The sequence below is a fragment of the Nothoprocta perdicaria genome, unplaced genomic scaffold, assembly GCF_003342845.1.
Source record: "Nothoprocta perdicaria isolate Ctin4 unplaced genomic scaffold, notPer1 scaffold_0, whole genome shotgun sequence".
Lineage (NCBI taxonomy): Eukaryota > Metazoa > Chordata > Aves > Tinamiformes > Tinamidae > Nothoprocta > Nothoprocta perdicaria.
In genome coordinates, this window is record NW_020454092.1 from 10,697,035 (window position 1) to 10,718,806 (window position 21,772).

The 21,772-nt window shown below is 42.4% G+C and overlaps 1 protein-coding gene across 1 annotated transcript in view; it reads left to right on the top strand.

Annotated features, from left to right (window-relative positions):
* The window catches only part of KALRN (kalirin RhoGEF kinase), a 464,489-nt gene that overhangs the window by 227,190 nt on the left and 215,527 nt on the right, over positions 1–21,772 (top strand). Inside the window, exons 8-9 of the mRNA XM_026054352.1 lie at positions 4,260–4,391; positions 7,152–7,382. Of these exons, the coding sequence (XP_025910137.1) occupies positions 4,260–4,391; positions 7,152–7,382 (363 nt within the window). The remainder of the gene's footprint in view (positions 1–4,259; positions 4,392–7,151; positions 7,383–21,772) is intronic.

Sequence of the window (21,772 nt, forward strand, 5' to 3'; positions counted from 1 at the left end):
AACTGCGCGAGGCTGAAGGAGCTCTTGCTTCAAGGCTCAGTTTTTGCTTTTTCTTCCTTTTTCTTGGTGTGTGCATGTGCACATGCAAGTGTGTGTCTGTCTTCCTTATTTTTTTTTAAATACAGTTTACAAATACCAAGCTATCATCAAAAAAAGACCAAAGAAAAAAAAACAAAGGGGGAAAAAAAGAAAAAGAATATCCAAATCCTGCCAACTTAGCCTCCAGCCAGGCCGTCTTCGGCACAAATGTTTGATGAGAAGCCAGTACACTAAGCTGAAAATCCCCAGATCTCCAGTATCTCCAGGTCAAGGTACAACTCTAAGGACATTCCATGGACGTGTATCCCAAATGTCTATTAATTCAGACAGCTACAATCCTTTTATTTTTCTTTTTTTTTAATTCCTCATAACAATGTGGATATATTCCRGTTTGGAAGGCAATCTATTTCTCCATTTTTTGGTATGACTGAGGCTAGTTGCAGGAGAAGATAGGAGAATGAGCCTTATCTCACTTTGTTTTCAAGAAAACTTCTCTGATTTACAGCGGATGAGACTCTAGCCACCTCCCTACCAGGCTGGGGAAGGAGACATACTGTGTGTCCTTCCTTTCCTGGCAGCAGTCTCTAGAAGAGTGCCTAAGTATTCCTGTGATGCTCGCTCTGGAAGTCCTGTCAGAATGATCAAATTAACGTCCTCAATCAGCGTGGAGATCTCAACCAATGATTCTGGGTCACAATCTGCCCAAAGAAGTGCACAAGCAAAATTACTGGTCCAAGAAGTAGGAATCATCTGCATACACTAGATGACATATTCGTGCTGCTGCTCCGAAAAGTTACCTGGCAGTTCTTTCCTTATTCCCAAACAGGAAGGCTACTGTTCTCATCAGGTCTCTGCCTAGATCCCTGCAAGCACATCCTGGAATGCCCTCCTGAGGAAAGAAAATGGAAAGAGAGGAAGAATTTGAGGAAAGAGAGGACAAGAAAATACAGCTGAAACTCATGAGTTGCAGGAATATGAACAAATAACTTCTGGATTAGAAAAGGGGARGAAATGCTAGAAACAAGATCAGAATGTACGCAGTAAGCCTCATGCACACAAAAATACACRCCATTTAGAATGGCTTTAGGCCACTGAGAAACGGTGAGAAAACTGGAGCGAGCCTTTATTTTCTCTGGGGTTTAGGGGAAGCATCCTGGTTGTTGTGCATATTCCATGCAATTGCCTTGCAAGCAGCAAGCAAGGACTGAGTGAAAATGCAAAGAAACAGATGGTGGGAAATGCCAGAGCTGTGTTTCAGAGCAGCCCTGTGACCCTGAGCAGCAGTCACGGAGGAAGGTTAGCAGGAAACGGTGTGAGAAGCCATTACCTGACCTAATACGGAATTTGCAACCTCAGTGAATAGGTTGTGAGCTGGGACTGAGTGTGAATCATTACTTTAAAGTTCCTTGGGTACCTTAGGGACGTTTTTACTTTTGAGAAGTGAGTCCCTTAATATTTCTTGAAATCTTGAAAAGCATATACAATTATTGGAGTCTGTCATTTCAAATAATATTTAAGCAGCTTTTATGTTCCCAATAGGAGTTATTGCAGTCTATGGGTTAAACAGAAATTTAGGCAACTAATTTAGGCAACTAATGTACTGAGTAGTCAGTAGACAGTAACAGCTCCTGTTCCTACCTAACAACTATTTACAATTTTAAATATGTTTTTCTTTTAACTCATGAAACAGTGATTTTGTTTCATGAACATGCATGTTTCTTGTGTCCAATACAGTGTGACACAGACAAATTCTTCCAAGATCTCCAAATTAATAGTTGTATGGTATGAATTAATACTTTCAAGTATCTCTAAAAAACAGTTGTTTTCTCCCATGTGCATATACACATGCAGTTCAGACCAACACACAGTATCAGAGTAAAACACTGTTGATTAACTGATAACTGCTCCTGCTGGTGGTAGCAGTGAAGTTGCTGATGGAGTGACTCAGTCTGTACACAGGAAGCCACAAGCCCCATTACCAGCTCATGTAGAGGTTCCTTAGCATCCTGATTATGATGGTTTCTGGGATTATTGTTCAAATTTTCATAGATAAATTCTATGCTTGTATAGTGTCTTCTATCTCTAAGTCATGATCTACGATGCTGAAGCCAGTGAAAACCCCTTGGTAAAGGTCATTGCCCTGAACATTTCAGGACCGTACATCACAGGTGCTTGTCATGCAAGCTAAAGAGCGTGCTGGTGAAGTATCAACAACACAAATTCACTTACATGCACAAAGCCAGTGCATTACAAAAAAAAATCCTCTAAATTTTTTGGCAGATGTGGGAATATCCTCATAACACTGCTGAGAAAGGAGAAAAAAATAGAGGTGAGGTGTAGAAATGCAGTTCCGTGCACAGGATCTCTTGTGCACCTACCGTGCCAGTCCCACTCTGGGGATGTGGCAGTGTATAGGGAACCTGGCTGCAGGAGCCTGTTCTGAACCCTGTGGAATGGAGCCGTTTGGATATGAGCTATAGCTGATCCCCGCAGCAGCAACAGCAGTCTTCAAGGTGTAACAGTATTTTGCTCACTGTTTCATCCAAGAGGTTCTTGTAACAGCCCCAGAAGGTTTTGCTCTCAGTTCCATACTGTTAAAACTGAATAGGAAATGTGAATTCCATTAGCTCAGAACAAAATACGAGTTCAGCTTTATGCAGGGCTGTTTGGGAATTCCATATAGGGAGGTTCAACAGATCAAGAGTCAAATCAGCCCAACAGCTCCTGCCATCCYGGCCACTAATCTTCTGGGAAACACAGTTTTCCCAGGGAAATTGGCACCTTGTAGAACACAAATGCTTAGGAATTCATCTTTGATACTGGATCTCTGTGCACTGAAAAGAAGTGTTTACAGTGCAAACACTTTATCCCCTTGATTACACAGCAGCATGGCAAATAGCTTTACTCTGCTAATAATAATAATAAAAAAAAAAAAGAGATGCTGATGCCAGAGTTGAACTGAAATTCTTTGATTTGAATATCCCAACCCTTCCTGCTCTGAGTGCTTTACTAACAAGGCACAGGTGAACACTTCAGGCATGGGTAAAGCTGTGATCATGGGGGTGGTATTATTGCAATATACATCCATCCTACAGGGCACTGCATCTCTTTATATAGTCAGCTACCTTTTTTTTTTTTTTTTCTTCTAAAATCCCTACATATGGAAGGCTGGTTTAACAGAATGATGGAGAAAGAGAAAATACTAATGAGAAGCAATTAAGAATATAAGTATGGTCAGAAAGGGAGTATGTTAAGCACTGTGTCACTGAAGTAGGCTCTGCTTAAAGGAAACACATGATGGGAACACTAGAGACTAAATGCCTATTTTCTTYTACAAAACAGCCAGCACCTTGGAGAGCTTCCCCAATTTGCCGTGCCAAAATGCATCAATCCTGCTCTGGAGGCTTTTAAGAGTGGAAAGATATTTCTTTCCATCCCTCTGCTCCCTAAGTCTGTTCCTTTTCTGGCTGCCTCTAAGGCTTCCAACCAAGGTGCTAATCCATAACAATTGCAGCAGCAATGAATTTTTTTCCCCTTTTTTGTGGATGTCTGCCTACCAGGAACTGGCCTGAGACCAGCAACTCATTTCACATTGGCTGCTCTGCAGCCATCAGATGGTCACGGTATCTGATCACTGCTGACTCGGGCCAGAATCAAATGGGTGACCCAGAGGTTAAAGCCTTGGTCTCCAATTAGGAATCCCACTGAGCTGGCCCTGGCTCGGGAGCTGCTTCAGGACAGACTGTCTGCATTTCACCAAAGTGGATGCCAGCATTGGGTGTAATGGGAGTTTTCTATTGCTTAAATCAGTGATGTTAAGGACAGGTAAGCAATAGAAGACTAATACGTGAGAAATTGCCAAATATGGCTGGTACAAAATAGCCATGGCCTTCTGTGCTTTGTGCTTATGTTTTTTTCTAAAGCTCTTGCAGTATCTCTGCCTGGTATGCGAAGACTCTTAGAATGTGTGGTTTGTAGCTCTGCTTAAAGGAGCATTTGCTTATGTCAAAAGAAATATAAACTCTTCATTTGAATCTAGGTGTTCCTCAGGCTCTGAGGAGGGCCCAGGAAYGTCCTGTTTGAGAGGGCCCAAAAGGTTCTTTTGGGGCTATTTCCCTTGGTCCAAATTGCAGTCATCTGTAAGCAGCTTTTCCTGAAGGAGATGGTCATGAGACATTGCTCTGGGTTGGCGTTGCTCATTGTTTCTGGAATTGTTTCAGTTCCTTTCAGGTGTGGATGCCTGGTGCAAAATGTGCAGTGAAGGAGGCCTCCCCTCAGAAATGCAAGACCTGGAACTGGCCATCCATCATCATCAGTCTCTGTATGAGCAAGTAACACAGGCCTACACAGAGGTAGGTGCCTCCTGGAGGAGAACCTGAACAGCTGCTGTGGGATAGGAGACACTTGACTATATTTGGGGGTCATTTAGCTTTCCTAAAGAAGATAGATTTGCTTTCTGTCACTGCAACTTCTCATAGAAGGGGTCAATCCTAGACTGCGGGATTTAGTCTGTGCTCAGTCCATCCTCTTGCTAGGGCAAATCTGGAGGATAAGCACTATACAGAAATGGACTGTGGAGCTAGCGTTGGTGCTCTGAAGAAGAGCTGTTTCACTGCCTCTGCAGAACAGGAAACCCCTTTCAGATGGTGGTAGTTTTAATCATGTTCCTTTCCTGCTGGGAATGAATCCTGGCTCTAGCACAGGTGGAATGTGCTAATGGAAACAGGATGAAAAGATTTTCCCTAAATATATGAAGTCACAGAGATGCCAGGTCCTCAGTATAGTGAAGGCTGTAAAAGGCTGCTTTGGATATACTTCTCATTCAACACCTAGAAAGGGTGTGTTCTTTTCCTTTAAAACTGCATGTCAGGGATGCTGAGACTGAAAAATTGCCCTATGACTTTTTGTCAAAAAACTTGTAAAGATTCCTCACGTACTTTTTGCTCTCAAGACTTGTCTGGTCTGCAGCATGAGATAAAAGCTGCTGATAAACAGCCAGCATTCAGTTTACCTCAGTGTATGTGAGGATCTGACCCCCAAATTGGAAGATCACAAGATTCCATCTGTGGTAGAGGAATGCAAAAAAAAAAAAACCTGACATGAGGGGCCACACTTTGGAGCAGATGTAGGTATAAACAGGCCTATATTATGGCAAAAGGCTTGCAGAAAGTTCTCCTGAGTGAAGCGTGTCAGTTGTGTTGTCTAAACAATCGCCAGTCCCTTCCTGGTAGACTTCTGAACCTTTAGGGGTATTCTTGGTCCAGCACTCATTACTGCAGGTGTAAATCAGCAGGGACTGCACTACAGCTATTGTAGCACCAGCCTGGGACAGCATCAGACCAGTTAGAGACCCCAAGACCAGTAGCCTGACTGTGTGCATGAGTCCAGCCAGCGGGAAATCATTCTGGTTTAATGAACTGCATGGCCTTGGCTTCCTCTTCCCAGTGATTAGCCTGTGCTGATTATCTTCTCACACCTAAAATATGATGTAGTAGGTCTTATCACCTCCTCTGCCTCTACCCTGCCCAGCAGCTCTTGCCATCTCCATAATATTGCCACGGTAATACCCATGCCCTGGTCTTCTTGCTGAAATTCTCCAATTCTCCTCTGTTTCACCGTTGGGTACCTCTGTTGGCCAGTGCAGCCGTTCCCTCTGCGACCCAGCAAGTGACTCTTCAGCAAGTGCAAATTGCTCCTGCTGGTCCTCGGCAGCAACTRAGTTTTGAATAAGGAAAGCCATTCCCCAGAGGCTCCCCAGTCACCTCCTAACTTAATTCCAAATTGTCCTGTTTTTTTTTTTTTTTTTAATCTCAGTGACCTGCCTAGCCCCGTCTAATAGGATCACATTTGACTTCTGGCTTTGCCAGTGTAAATCTCAATGGTTCTGCTGATTTTTTTGGAGTCGCACCAGATAGACGTTGCTATAACAGATTGGGATGTGACATGGCTTGCCAAAAGGCACAGGTCTGGAATTAGAGGATATTTGCTTTGTTTGAACAAGCAGTTTATGATACAGAGATAAATTATACATGGAGATCYTCGAGAAATGTTTTCAGTTGCACTGATAATGCTCTATATTCACATTGGGTGAAAAAAAAATCAATGAACCATTCTCTAGCAAGGTCTCTGATAGCCTAGAAATAGAAACTCTTTTCACAAATTTTGTCACTTTTGCTGCATTGTGTTTGGCAGGGAAGGAGTGAAGAGCAGAAGGAATCTGATACTATCCTCATCTAACATTTCTGTTGGAAGGGATATTTTAAATTTTCAATTTGCAATTGCAACATATTTCACAAAGCCATTTTCAGAGGACAAGTGCATGCAGGCACTTGTTAATGTTTGTTGGCATCTTGGGTTTTATGGTTTATTTTTCATCTTTCCCCTGCAATATAAAAATGTTCAGGATAGATTCAAAAAAACCTTTTTTTTTTTAATGTCCAATATTTTTGCATCTGCAAGTGTTATTTTAGTATGCACAGAAAAAGCTTGTATGTGTGCAGATGGTTTTGCATTTGCAAGTAAACCTTGCAGGTCCATTGGAAATGGAGGTTTCAGATCCCTCTGATTTATTCCTGGAGAAGAAAAGAGACCAATTTATTTTTTCACTGTCACTGAATGAAATATAGAATCTGCATGTCACACTTCTGAATGTATATTCATACTTAGTAATCCTACAAAGAAAGGCTTCTCCCTTATCATACAGGAGCGACTCTGCCATCTGTGGCTTTCTTAAAATGCCACCTTCCACAAAAATAGACCTGCTATTGCAAATGCCACCTGTCATATCCCAGTACATGTGGAGACTCAGTGCCCAAGTGTCAGCCCATAACATAGTGTAAGGGGTCTCTGACTCCATTCAGCCCCAGCAGTTCTGTGCACCTGCACAGTGGCACAGGAGGCCCAATAGGAAGCTAAGGCAAGTGATAAATGTGTAAGTATAAATCCAGCAGAATCTACGGATGTTACAGGATTCACARATCTGTGTTACTGCTCACAAATTGCCTTTTCCACTGAAATAAGGAAAAAAAGATACAGTGAAAAGAATCAGGCTTTTTTTTTGTCAGCTGTTAGATGTATCAGCACAGTGCTGATAAACTTATTTCTTGTCTCAGGTGAGCCAGGATGGAAAAGCTTTGCTGGATGTCCTGCAGCGTCCCCTGAGCCCTGGGAATTCTGAATCCCTCACTGCTACTGCCAACTACTCCAAGGCCGTGCACCAGGTGCTGGATGTGGTGCACGAGGTCCTGCATCACCAGCGGCGCCTGGAGAGCATCTGGCAACACAGAAAGGTCCGGCTGCATCAACGGCTGCAGCTCTGCGTTTTCCAGCAGGATGTGCAACAGGTAGTGACACTGCTAAAGGAGGGGAGGAAGGGAATGGCCCTCTCTTTGCAGTCATTCTGTTTATTTGCTGACTTTTCTGCAGGACAGTGGCACAACYAAGATAAAGTCAGCATGATCTGTGCTTGGTGTATGATAATGTCTGTTGCACCTTTCACTACCTCTCAATTTCACATGAAGTCATAAATCAGTCCACAGATCTGCACAGAAATGTGGTACTTAGTTGTTAATTTTCAGTAAATGAGAAATTAGCTATAAGTACTCTACTGTGTAGGAGGAGAAAAAAAAGGAGGGGGGCATTCAAGTGTAAAAATAAGGATTTACTGGCTCAAATCAACAGCACAACCCACTGTGAAGAACCCACCTCACAACAGTACAGTTCACAGTGTACAATCTGAGCTATTGGAGATGAGCTTGTGGGTAAAAAACCCTCTTCTTCCAAAGGAATCCACTTGAATCCCCCTCCAATAGTGTAAATGACAGTAAGTGTGAGATGTCATGCCTGTAGCTGCTCGCTACATAAGGATGAACATCGGATGTTATAGGGCCCTGCTCACTCAGGATGGTGGGGTTTGTTTAAGGGCCCAGCTACAGGCCCAAACCAATGTTGGCAGCAGCATGGCACTTGCTGTAAAGGAGGAGGCTGAATGGTCTGTGTTTATGGAGGGTTTTGATGGGTCTGGGTTTCTTTCGGTCGTTGCCTTCCTCTCTGTAAAGTACGAGGTGGACACTGAGTGACAAAACTGACCTGAGCAAAACAGACATGAACCAGCGATGACAGGTGACAGACAACTCCTACGCAAGCTGGAAAATTGTGCTCCTGGGAGGACTGTAGGAGAAGGGCACTAGTAAAACTGACCCGCTGCAGTAGAAATCCTTTGCAAATAAACTGGACYGTGTCTTCGGCAGACTTGAAAAGTTTGCCATAAATTTACCTGCTAGGTTTTTCCTATAAAACCACACAAATATTCATGYGATATATATAATGAAAACAGGGTTTGAATGTAATAGATGCTTAATTTAAGCAACTTCACTTTCATTAYATGTCAGCAAATGTACTGCATAGTAATGAAATTTGTAAACCATATATTAAACAAAGCATGTACTTGAAATGCAGTTAGAACACTTTCTGCAAAGTATGAACTTTGAAGTATTATACTAACAGTCTTTCAGTTACAACTTCAAAAATCAAGAGTTATAAATTCTGATGGTTTTATACTTTCTCCAATTCCAGTACATCATGTTAATAGGAATCCACATTAACATGGGYATTCTTCATCTGTTAGGATGATCTACACTTTTTTTCAATCCCTCTGGTCCAAAAATTCTCCTTTACATTTTCTGAAATTGGTGCAAGTGCTTATGAGCATTATGGATGAAACTCCTACTTCTCATTTATGCATGGTGATGAGAACCTGTCACTGCTTCCAAAGGCAGCTAGTCTTTGGTGTGTACTGAGACTGATGGGAAAGAGAAAAATATAAGCAAGAAGAGTCACAGGATAACAGTTGCTTTGAAGAGTATTATTCTTGGTGTGAGTTCTGTTGGCAGCAATCTTTCCAAATCTTTCTTTTAGTGGGTAGTTATTATCTGGGAAGCAACAGCTTAATGACAAGCATGTTTCTGCCCCAGCACGCACTTGCTGGCGGCATCTCTTTGTCCTGCTTAGAAAGTAGAGAGGAAGAGATGAGTCATTCTGTTCACTAAACATCTGTACTATTCAAGATAAATATCTTGCAACTCATAAATTATCAACTAAATAGAAATGTGAAGTGTAGATTCCATTGGGAGAAGGAAGATATTTGGGTATGAGTTTTGCAAAATAATCATCTCGTGTATCTGTCGTGCAATTCCTATTATGATTATTTTGTTAAGTGCACATCACTGAGCAGGTGAAGCTGTCCATCGATATGCTGTCACTCAGCATAAGTACCATGTAGCTATTACCATCTTCTGTCCTGTCACATTTTACTAACCATTAACTACTTCTCCCATCTCCTGGTTTGAATCTAAAATGAAAAACTTGTGGGAGAACAAATCCTGTTGCACATACACACACTGACAAGGGGTTCTTTTAACACCATAAGTTTTTAGCATCATTATAAAAATACTGGTTTGTTGAGCCTGTAAATACATCTTTGGTTCAGTTGTCTCTTAGAGATTCCGTGTGTCATTTTAGATAGGGAAGAGCTTTGCTGCTTGATGCCTTAAGAACACAGCTGTGGGAGGAGGTGCTGCAATCCTATCCTGCAGAGAAGAGAAAAATCCCTTTAACTTTCATACTCCTATTTTATAATTGCTACAGTTCCTTTAATTCATTTTTGGTAGCTTTCCCTTTTTGCCCCTGGGTCTTTCCCCTCTGCAGATTATCCACTAGCCAATGTGATCAATTTCAATTTAAATAGAAATTTGGAATTATTCTCATGTTGTCTCCCAATATTGCCTACATTTGCCTGCTACTTCCTGACTTACCCTGCCTGCCTCTGCCCTCTTTATTATGTTCCCTTTGCCCTTGTGAACAGTAACACAGTGAAACAGCCAGAGCAGCATGAGAGTTATACCATGAACAGATGTTGTTGAGCAGCCTTAGAAATAGCTGAAGTAAGTTTATAATGTTGTTCTTTACACCATGGTCTCCCCCATCACCTTTTTCTTCATAGGGGCAGTAAGTTTATCTGAATTCTGTCACTTCATAAACCAGTTCAAGTGAAGCTGTGAAGCCTGAAGCACACCCATTAAAGCAGAAGGAAAGTGGAGACCCATCGGATGCATTATTAAATGGTCTGTGCAAGTTTTGGACTTGGCATTTTAAAGCACTTCTGTGGCAGAATCGTCAGATTGCTACTCTTATCATGCAGCCTGTGTCCCTTCTCATGGAAATTCTCAGTGTTTCATCCATCCATGTATAGAGACACACACCAACACACAGACTGACACAAACAGCCTTCTTCTCCTCAGAGTAATTTGATTCTCTCAGAGGTCACTGCCAGTGCCACTTCCTTCTTTTYTTCATGTAGTTGTGATAGCTGCCTGTAAAGGAAGAGCTAGAAATAGGTGGATATTGTGGTACTGTCTGTGCTGGAAGAGTTTCTCAGCATTGTGTGAAGCCCTTTGCTCCCTGGGGTGGCAAAATGGAGCATTGGCACCTAGCATCTACTTGGCAAAATGGAGCAGGCCTCTCGTGCCAGGTGAAGCGTAGTGAAGAGCAAGATATCACTCAGTAATTGCCACTTTTTGACACCTGGGCAGCCACTTGCTAAGCAAACCAGCAGTGTTGCTGTGCCAGCTGTACTGATGTGTCAAGTCCTTGTTATTAAAAATTCAAGCTGGACCTTTGTCAGGGTCACCTGGATTTCTCTGAATTTGTGAATTTGTGTCCTGTTGGCTTCATGCCCAGCTACATTAACAGGCACCGCTTCGGTCTCTGTGCATGGTTATCTGCCTCTGGTGATGAATAAAGAGGCCATGTGGCCCTGCTGATATCATTACAGTTACCAGCTGCTAGAAGTGCTGGAGACTGCAAAGTATTTTAGAAGAAAGGCTGTTGCTCTTCATAACCAAGCACTTCAACTTGTAACATGTCTGGCTTTTTCTGGACAAGAAACCAGATCATGCCCTGTTGCTGACATCACTTGTAAGGAGAAAAAATGTCCTGCCAGCATCTATCTGTCTCCGTTTGAGCACACTGTGCACTTCATGTGAGGCACGAGATCTACGTAGTCCATTTGCAGAAGAATGCTAGGATATCTGAGGCAGTTCATGATTCATTTGGCTTTCACATAAGATTTTAGAGGATTAGGTTTGTACATCCCCCCACGCATGCACACATGTACTCAGTTGTTTTGCTCATAAGGCAGTGAAGAGTTCTACAAAATTCTGTAGTTTTCCATCTTGGTCATAGCTTGCTTCAAACAGAGAAACAAGTAAGCTATATGTGTCCTTTAAGGCTTTATTTACAGCAGTTGTCTTCACTGGCTCTTTTAAAACAAGAGATTTATTTGCAAGCTGGAACTAAGAAAAAAAGCACATTGCAATCAAATAAAGATTGTATTTACTGCCCTGATCTGGCATTACATGCTGTATACGTCATCCGAGCAGACTTAGCCCATAGGAAGCTACCACTGGCACATCAGTAATTGAAACATTAAAATTCAAAGTATCCTAGCAAATTTTCACGGCCCCTTTGGTAAATTTATCAAGTAATGAGATACACTTAGTGTTTCTCACATGCTTAACTATTTGAGCTATTTGTGCTAGGTGCCTCTCTAAGCCGCTTTCAGACTTAGACTTTATCCATGATGTGACCACCCAGAAGACTGAAGTGCTGCTTACTAGTGAATAGAGGTTCTAACTTATATTGTCCTACAAATGAATGGAAAAAAATCAGGAATCAGGAGTGGTAAAACTGCTTGGCAACCTTTGCCCAGTGGGAAGTAAGAAGAGAGCAAACAATCTTTTTGTTATCCATGAGTGAGAGATCAGTACCTCTGTGTTCACTAACACTGGCCTTCAGCAATTGTTGAGGCTGGAGTGCCGACGCCTGATTTATCATCTGATACCTCATACCACACAGTTCTGATAGATCACAGTGCAGCTTTTCCCTATGTAGCTCTTAAGGAGGAAATTCAATAGGATGTGCACACACTCCCAAACCCAATCTCTGTCCCCAACAGCCTGTTCCTTAGTACTTGCCCAGTGTGAAATAAGCACACTTCGTTATTTATGCAGTAGAGTAAGTCTATAGTAAAAGGATTAGTTTGTTTGTTTCCATCCTCTCTTTGTCCCAGACCATGAAATAAAACATGCTGGCAACAGTTTGTTAAGAGCAATTTGCATTCCATTCCTTTCCTTCCTGCCAAACGAACTGGCACCTTTTCAACCAATGTTAGTGCAAGATTAGGCAGTGGAGAGATGTGTGGCCCCACTCATCTTCTGAAGATGCCTGACCAGCAACTAACACTGAAAGCAATTTGAAAGTAGCATGCAGGATGAGTATCCTGCAGATATTATGAAATGAATTAAGGATCACATGGTGACTTAAATAAGGCAAGTGTTACTGAGTGACTTATTTATTTTGAACTGTCAAAAAGAGAACTGTCATTCCTTAATTTAAAATCACACTGGCATGAGATYAGGCAGCAGTTTCAGGTGGTGATTTCTCCTGGCTATGCGTGTTTCTATTGTAGGAGCAGATAGAGAGGTAAAGTAAGAGCCTTCTGTGCTGCTGCACCGTTCCTGTAGCTCCATGACCAGATTGTGCTGGATTTGCAGCACAAGGCAGCCATGACAGATGAGAGAATATTGCCCACATATTTCTTCAGTTTTGGTGATTTCATACAGATACCTCTGTAGTTTCAGGGAGGAACTTCAGCCTGTAAAGGCACGAAGCATATACAGAGAGCATGCTCAAGGTTGTCCTAACCAAAGAGGACAGGGTCCTAGAGGGGACACAGTGACTCTGGCATATATATCTGTCTGTCTTTTCAAAGGGCCATCTTTCACTTCCCAAGAGTGTAAGTACTTGGCACGGTGATATTTGAGCATGTTCAATGGCTGTCAAAAGATCTGGCCTCTGTGTTTCTGCCCAGGCAGCTGCACTTCGCACTCGGTGACCAGTGATGGGTGTCTGCTGTGAGAACATGTCAGGGAGTCTAAGGCTGTCAGCCTAGGAAGTTAATTGCTTTAAATACCYTTATGAGCGAGAGGAGGCTCTTCTGAACTTCTGACAATGCTTCTTAAGTATAGACCAATATTAGCTTGTATTTGTTCTGCCAAATTCTTCACAAAGAACTACAGGTTTAAATAATTACATTTTCATTTAATGATATTTGTTCAGGAAATTCCATAAGGTTCATTGGTTTACAATACTCTATCCTCTGCATAATTTGATATAAAGTATAACTTGAAATTATCTGGAATCAACCGATCTATCTCTTTTCCTCTATATCACTGTTAATCCAAGCAGACAATTGTTCTTTGTGCTTTTAAAGAGGCACTGATTAAAGCATAATAGCGATCACTTCCTAATTTCTACACAGAGCAGCAGTGTTAGGGRTATCAAACTTCAGGGGCCAGCTTCAGTTACCAGCTGAAGTTTACTTAGCATTGATGTAAGAGCAACAGAGAATGCTTTGATGATCTCCACAGCTGTCTGGAGAAACAGGATCTGAAGAAATCTGAACCAACCAGCTTGATCTCTGAACTTACTGAAGTAAGAAGAAGGACTGAAAAATCCTTTGCACCCAAAAACATGTTTTTCTTGTTCAGGGCATTGTCTGTCCTTCAAGACCTAGTCCTTTCTGATGGTCTGTTTTGCTCTTTGCTGAACTGGAAACGTTTGCTTTCTTGCTGAGAGTTTAGGAACCTCTAAAAGGCCTTTCCAAAGGCCTTTGAAATCCTATTAGCTCCTCTAGGCGTTGGATCTATCTCAGAGTGGGTAAAGCTGATGTGATTCATTGCATAGAAAAATGGAGAAGTTGGTATGGAAACACATTGAATTCTCTGTAGGTAGAGGCAACTATCCTTGGTCTGAATTTATCCTGCCTAACTTTAGGAGTGTAACTGAATCATCCAAGTCAAGAGCTTAATGCAAAGTCTCCTTTTATAGTCAGTGGAGAGACACTGGCATCTTCAGAAAATGACTCAGTCTGTCCAAGATTTAAATTTCACCCTATTTCCATTTCTTACTGCTGCCTGTCAAGGGAGACCATGAGAGGGTAGGCTCTTGAGACACCTCCTTCAGTTAATTACCTAATGTGGGTGAGATGCCTCCGGATCCAAGAGCCCAGTCCCGCAGGGTGCTGAGCACCTCAGCCCTCGTGTCAGGGAATGTCACTCAGTGTCCTTCTAATTCAGGATTTGTTTTGCAGCAAACTGCTAAAATTTGCTGCTGTTACGCTTGAGCAGAATCATCCTCCCCATATAGCACTGCCTCGTTGTCTTGTTTCTATCTCAGGATTATTTGCATGTCARCATCCCAAAAATAATGATGTTTATTTTATTGCTTTCGAAAGGCATCATTGGCTCTCATTGTCATGGCAAAGGAGGAGTTAGAATCAGGCTTGTCTGTTACTGATTAAGCCTACAAAAATAGTAGGGTTGCTGTAGAGGAGGAAGAAAAATAATGTAAAACTTTCTCCAGAAATGCATATATATATATATATATGTATATGTATTTATATTTTTAAAACAAGTTCTAGAATGAATGATTATCTCTGAAGATAGGGAGGAAAATAAGATATTTGAATAAATATAGTCTGGAATGCCAGAAGGTTTTCTCCTTTGTTAATGTAAGAAGTACCAATAACAATAGCACTTCTTCCTTATTGCGGTTTCTTTCATCTCAGGATTATGTGTTTTCTGACAGGGTGATGTTAAGCAACTTGCCAAAGGTCACTGAAAACTGCATGGCAAGAAGTCTTCATGCAAGGATGTCTGATTCACAAATCCCTGCTCTAAGCTCCCAAAGTCATTGCTACTTCAGGTTTACCCCCTGTGAGAAGGTCTTATAGGATATATTGGGATATGTAAAAATCTAATAAGAGTTATCTGTTATGCTAAGAAATAGAGTGATATTTTAGGCATTTGCTTAGGGGCCAAAGCAATCATTCTTTTCTTCTCCATTCTTTTCCTGTGATCTTTCCTCCCAATTATCTTCTCACATGGCCTGCCAGCTTACTGATGATCCCACCTGTCACTCAGAGTGATCAGTCCTTTTCTGACAGATGGCTAACAAAAGGTATTTTCATTAAAGTGAGAGAAAACTAGCCGGATAATGAAGAGGGCAAGGATAGCTAGTTCCTCAGGCAGAACCGTAACAATTTCTCTATGTTTTCCTGTATGGAGCAGCTGCTCAGCCAGCTGGTTCCTTTCCCCCCTCTGGCAGTGAGTTGCACCCACAGTCTGAGATGTCTTACCGGGTAGCAAGGCCCAATTTAGGCTGAGCTGATCTGGCATCATGAGCAGCTCTTGCCAGTTGCTAGTGGTTCTCACTAGCTCCCAAACCTGTCTCCAGCAGTTCTGCCTTACTCCCCTCCACTAACTACCTTCATGAGCTCTACCCCGACCTGCTTGCTCCGTGTTGGCATCTCCCTGTGGCTGCACCTCGTGTAGGAGCTGCTCTAGCTAACCAGCTAGGCTAATGATCATTGGTCTACTGGCCCTTGAAAGAGAGTCTGTGCACTAATTAGGACTGAACACAGGTTTTTTAGCGTACCAGCCAGTTTTAGGCAACTTCTTTTGTTCCTGTCCCTCAACAGAAACTCTTGCACCAAGTTTCTTCCTTGTTTTTTAAAGTTAATATCTTCGGATTGCAGTTCTGGAAGCTGTTGCCTGGGCTGGGGTGACCCCCAGGCACATTTAGACAGAGCTGGTTGGCCCAAACTCCTGTATACTATTACAGCTATAAACTTTCTTTCATGTTATGCTTTTACTCCCTTTTAACAAAAATGTCCTTCAAATGTAATAACATGAAAAACAAACATAGTTCAGGCCTGTCTGTTGATTTTTTACATTTCTCCTCCCTTTGCTCTGCTAGTTCTTTCCTTGTTTCTTCTTCCCTGCTCTTTGGATTTTTTGGATGGGATGTGTGTAGAGGGAGGGAATTGCTTTTATTTTTGGCTTCAGCCACATACAAAACATTTTGACCTTGAGACAATTTCCTTCCCAAATCAGGATGAAAATAAAAAACACAAACTCAAAAGAAAAAAAAAAGTTATTTACCCCTCCCTGCATCAACAAGAACTTTAGAAAAATCCAAATGTATTTTGGGGAGTGTATTGCTCCCTGCCTGCTTATTTCCCCAGATTTTTTACTGAAAGAGGTGTAAGGAAACCAGCGGTGAGCGGGAACCCTGCTCACGATGAGGGGATGCCATGTTCTGAGAAGCCCTGAAGCTAGGAGAAAAGAATGAAAAGGATAAAAGGGAGTTTTCCCAGCTTCCATTTGTTTCATGGAAACTCTTTTTTTCCTGAAGAAAGGTGCTCTTAGAGGAAGTTCCAACTGCCTCTGCCCAGGACTCTCACTCCTCTGGGTGACCTAGTTTTCCCAGGTGCTCCTGTGTTGCTTAGTCCACAGGGGCCCTGGCCCTGGCAGGAGTGTTTGCCTCTACTGCGACACTGAACCATCCAGCTTAGCTCTTACGCTACGGATAGGAGACTTTGTACTGAGGCCTTTCTCCTAGTTGTTTTTTGAGCTCTTACTAAACGCATCTTTGGTGTGTGCTGTGATTATAAGACTTGTTAAACCATGGTGATTAAATCTTCTTCTCCCCACAGCAACCTAAAGCAGCAGGTTATTTAATATTCTGGTCTATCAGTGGTTTTCTCCATGGTGAAGCAAAGTCAGCGCAGTGGGGAGTGACAGTGCAGGGCCTGCAGCACAGCGCTGGCATTAAAGGCCACTTTGTTGTAAAACATATCCTTGCTTTATTAGTCATTTCTATTTTTAATTGCCTCTTTAACATCTCATTTAAACTAGTTAACAATTCTAGTGGGTTGAGAGCATCAAAGCATAGATGGTACTGTCTTAATTTATGCCTAAATTAGGAGTGCAGTTTCACAGGTTATTTTGTTTAGAGCAGTTCCAGAAGGTTACTAAGAGCACTGAAATTAGGAGCCAAATGAATAGATACCTCAAGTCAGTTGTTTCCGACTGTAAGTTGCTCTTTTCCCACTGCGGGGATGAGGAGTCGTTACCACAGCTAGGGGCCTACCCTGCTCACCAGGAATTCTCCTGCCTACACTAATGTAATTGTGCTGTAGTTACAGCTGGAGCTGAAAAATCTCCAGTAAATGTGTTCAGGCTTTTATTTTGTTTTGTTCTGAGTGCTTAGTGGCTACCACTGAACATTTAGTGGAGAAGTAATAATATTGTTTAAGTCTGACCAGCATGACTGATTGAAAATCATCAGTTGATTTCAAACTGCTGTAGAGAGAAGAAATTCATTTTGTGTTTCAGAGGCAAGGAAATTGAGGCACTGAAAGATGCCATCAAGCAGATGAGGGTTTAAACTAGGATGAAGAGTCCTTTTTCCATAAGTCCTTATCCAGTACTATTTTAGCCTTGTGGCACTTCTCTTCTGAGGCCTATAGTTACAGGAATCTTAAACCCAGTTGCTCCAGTTACACACTTGTCATTAATGTAGTTATCAAAGAATCCAAGTAGCTCCTTTGGTCCCTTTTGTGTATTTGTTGTATATCTTAGGAACCTTTTATACTTCATAGTCTCACTTAAGGGAGGAATAAGGAAGCAAATGTGTGCGAGGAAAGTACAACTCAAGCACACAGGACCATGCTTTCAAATGCACAAATTTCTCTGAAAGAAGAGACACCTTCTCTCACAGACATGAAAACAAACTGAGCAATTAGCAGCCACCACAGTTGTCATTAATAAGTTCTGTCAACACCTTCTGGGTCTAAATCAGTGCTTCCTATCAAACTCCACTAAGCTGAGTCCTTTTGGTATCTTGACTTATTATCAAGGCTGTGAATGCCACTTTTCCTTGGGTGTGATGCCAGAGCAGTCAAATACAGAGCTACTTGAGCTAGGTGGATGTCCGGGTGTTAGATAACTATTAGAGGAAGAAAAAGGCCTCTGATACAATTGGTCATAACAGGCTGTCAGCTCTGTTAACTCAACATAGAGGAGATTTCTAATCTCAGAATGCCAGATTTCATCTGGTACTGACAGGAATTGAGGATACCATTGGAAGGTCAGATAAGGTGGTCTAACTGTAGTTTCTGGCTTGGAAAATCTGTAGGTAAAACTCAAAATTTGCAGAGTGCCCCGAGCTCCCTTCAGAGCTTCTCTCCTATACAGATCTGCTAGGTCACTGCCTCCCTTTGGCTTGATGCACAGAAAGACTTGAGGTTTGTGGGGCTRTGTCTACACTGGGAGGGTTTGTGATCATCATGAAATCTGTGATTTCTGTGTCTGTGCTGCTAGTTCTTGCTTAGACCCCAGGRATCTCCCCTTGCAGGTGTAACTGAGCTTAGATAATGAGCTCATGGGCTCTGCAGACCCTGCTCCAGCCCAGGTGAGGAAGAGCCTGGCGTTGGGCATCACACTGAGCATGTTTAGGTGCTCTCTCCTCCCAAGAGCTCCAGAGCACATACGTAAGTGGTGGAAACAAGAGGAGGAGAAAAAGGGAGCAGATGCTTGGCTGGAGTCAATAACGAGGAGTGTTTCAGGCTTCCTCTGCTCTGCTGCCTGGGACTTCACAGCCCACTTTTTCTGCCCTCTCACCCTGTGAGACTTGCAGAATATTCCTTCAGAAAACTCTTAGTATGTCCAGGAAAGCAGCCTACATGAGGAAACCAGAGCTGAGACTGCACTTGCATCCAGCCTGACTGACCTGGTCCAGTATCCTGTAAAACTGCTCTGGAAGGACAAATGTGGGATAGGAAAGGGAGACCTGCAGAAGAAAAACCCCGGGAGGAACAAAATCATTGTTTTAACAGGCGTCATGGATGGCACCTACCAAAATCTTATTGCCTCTGGTAAGAAGACACCTGTGCAATTCTGAATGCCATCCAGCCTTGACAGAAGGCTMACAGGTCTGATCAGCTGTGCTGCTAATTCCCAACACCACAGCTAAGTATCAGAGAGCGTTTCTGGGCGTAGGGGAARAGAGTCACAAACAGCAACACGAGCAGCAGAACTGCAAAAGAAAAAGTACCCACCAGCCTTGAGCCTTCGTGCAGAGCACAGCAGCATCTTTATGTGCTGATGCAGACCACATTTTCTATGTCTTGCACAGAAGGAACATGCACAAATGTGGTTATTTATAGCTTTTCCACCCACACACAGCATTGAGAAGTTGCTTTATAAGAAATTCAGCATCTAAAGAATACCACAGTTTCTTTTTAACCTAAAGTGTTTTGGGTTTCTTTTTTTTTTTTTAGCTGCCTTAAAAGCAGTATTCTTGGAACACGAGTAACACTTGGGGCATTAAGGAAGAAACACTGCTCTTCATTTGTCTATTGTTCTTTTACTTGGAATGTTTTTAGAGAAAAGCAGTTGCCAAATTTTATCAGGCAAACCATTTAATCAAGAAAAGGAAAGATAAGTGGGATGTATTTGATGAATGGGAACTTAACCAAGGGAAGGCAATGCGAGGTTCAAAGAAGTTCTTTCTTAGGGTAAAAGCAGCACACACATTCCCAGCTCGGGAGAGCTTGTTGTGACTGGGTCACAGTGTTAGTGGAGGAGCCAGGTAGCAGGTGAGAGCTGCATGAGTTTGGGCAAGCACCACTCTCAATATCCCCAGCTGTCTCCCTGTCTGCTCGGCCAGAGCCCAGGATTCAATGTGCCATTCCCAAGGGAAGTACATGGCTGAACTCATCATCTGACTAATTAATAGGACTTGGATCTGCTTTTTGCTTTGTATGGAGTGAAGGTGGATGGGGCCAAATCACGTCACACCCTCWCTCTATTCCAAACACATTTCAATTTTAAACCATAAGAACATTGTTATAGATGCAAGGGCTTGAGCGAAGAATTGTACAAGGACATAGTGAAAGGCAGTGACCAGGCTATTCTTGCCTGGGAATTGAATTGGAGCAGGAGTGCATGGGACTCTGCACATTTTTTCACCTTGCAAAACCATACTGTATGCATAAGGGTGACACACATGGCAGCAGACAAGTGTGCATGGCTGCACTGATCTGAAAGTTCAGAGGGGGTGAAATGGAAGGCAATGCTCCTTCGTGCAAATCACCCAAACCTTTTAAGTCTCTGCTGAAGTTCAGAACAATGTTGTTGGTGCTGAGACCGCAGCTCCCATGGCTCCCTTTGCCTTGGGAGATTCCCAGGATGTTTTCACTTAGTCATGCTGTTGCTTGGGAGCACTTTTGCAGTTGAGTGCTTGTGCACTTTGGAATGGAAACTTAAGAAGGAGCACCCAAAGAGGGTTGCTACTCTGCAGTGATTTCACCTGGAGAAGTTGTTGGTGAACAGGGAAACCTGCTGCAGGGAGCGCCCTGGCTTGCAAAACCTCTACAGTCCTGCTTCCAGATGGGCTTACAAACATAAGACCTCTGTGGGGAGTCTAAAGATGACTATGCACAGATCTTGGCTCACTGAGGACTTCCCTGACACCTTGTTCCCTCTGAATTTGTGTTCCAATATGTCTCTACTGGTGTGATTTACTCAGATGTGTACACTAGTATCAGATGTGCTAGGCAAGGCTGTGGCCATTTTAGAGAACAGAGCATGGATGCTCTTTCTTTGGTTTTTATTAACCAGAGGGGCTAATTTTGTGTTGTTAAAATGAGAAATTGTGCAGAAGTGAAACTTTCACATAATGTCCAGGAAACTCATAAAAACACCTACAATCTGATTTCACAGGGATTTCTTTTTTGGTTCAATGTAGGCAAGAGAATAAAGGACGTTTTATTTTTTTTCTTAATGTTGTAATTGGCTCTGCATTTAATTCTCCTTGTTAATTTAGTTGTACTGAGTAGAAGAATACTGATAGGTCTGTAAGGTTCTTTTCCCTCCAAGAGTAAAAGAGACTGCATGCCTTTCCTTTTTAAAAAGACCTCTTTAATTATGTGGTAGGATTTGGAATAACTACAATTAGAGCGAAAAGCAGGGAGTTATTAAAAAAAAKCATACTTAATAGCAGCTGCATTAGTTTGCTGGCTTTTTAAAGAGGCATAGGCATGGCTGAGTGCATATATGCCACATGGAGGAGCTTCACTTGAAGGAGAAGGTRAAAGAGAAGAGACAGACTTTAGAGTGACCTCAAGGGAAGTTGTCTACTGTGGCATTTTAGGAGAGACCTTCCTTGAGAAGAAGTCGAGGAAGTATCAAAGATGGTATTTGTTGTGCAGCTCCTCAGCCTGCATTAATTGGTACAGCTCTATTGACTCAATTCCACTGCTTAAAGCAAAAACAAGGAAAATATCCTCCCTCCTCCCAAACTGCCAGCTTTGTGGTGGTTGGAATGTATCCACTAGGTCTTCGGCCAGGATGAAAGATCTCGCTCCTGTCTGAGATGAATTACATACAGAAGAGCCCTCTTGGCAGGCCAGGTTATTTTCTGAAGATGAACTAAAGTAATGGGCACATGAACAGATCAAACCTGGTAAATCAGACATTCAGATATGCCCCAGCAAATAAGTATTTATGCCCCAGCAAATTTGAGGCTGTTTTTTCCTGTTTTTAAAGGCCTGCATTTCTGTGGATTGCCTGCTCGCTTTATGTACAGCTGCCAGGATGTTGGCTATTTTTTTATTTTTTGTGTATTGCAAAAGGTTCCCAGAATCCTCAGTCAGATTTCAAGCCCGATATTGCTAAACACTGTAAAAGCTCAAAATTAATGGCAGTTTTCACTCCAAGCACTTACAGTCAAAACAAGCAGGGCTGGCAAAGTGTGGTTAACTTCATTT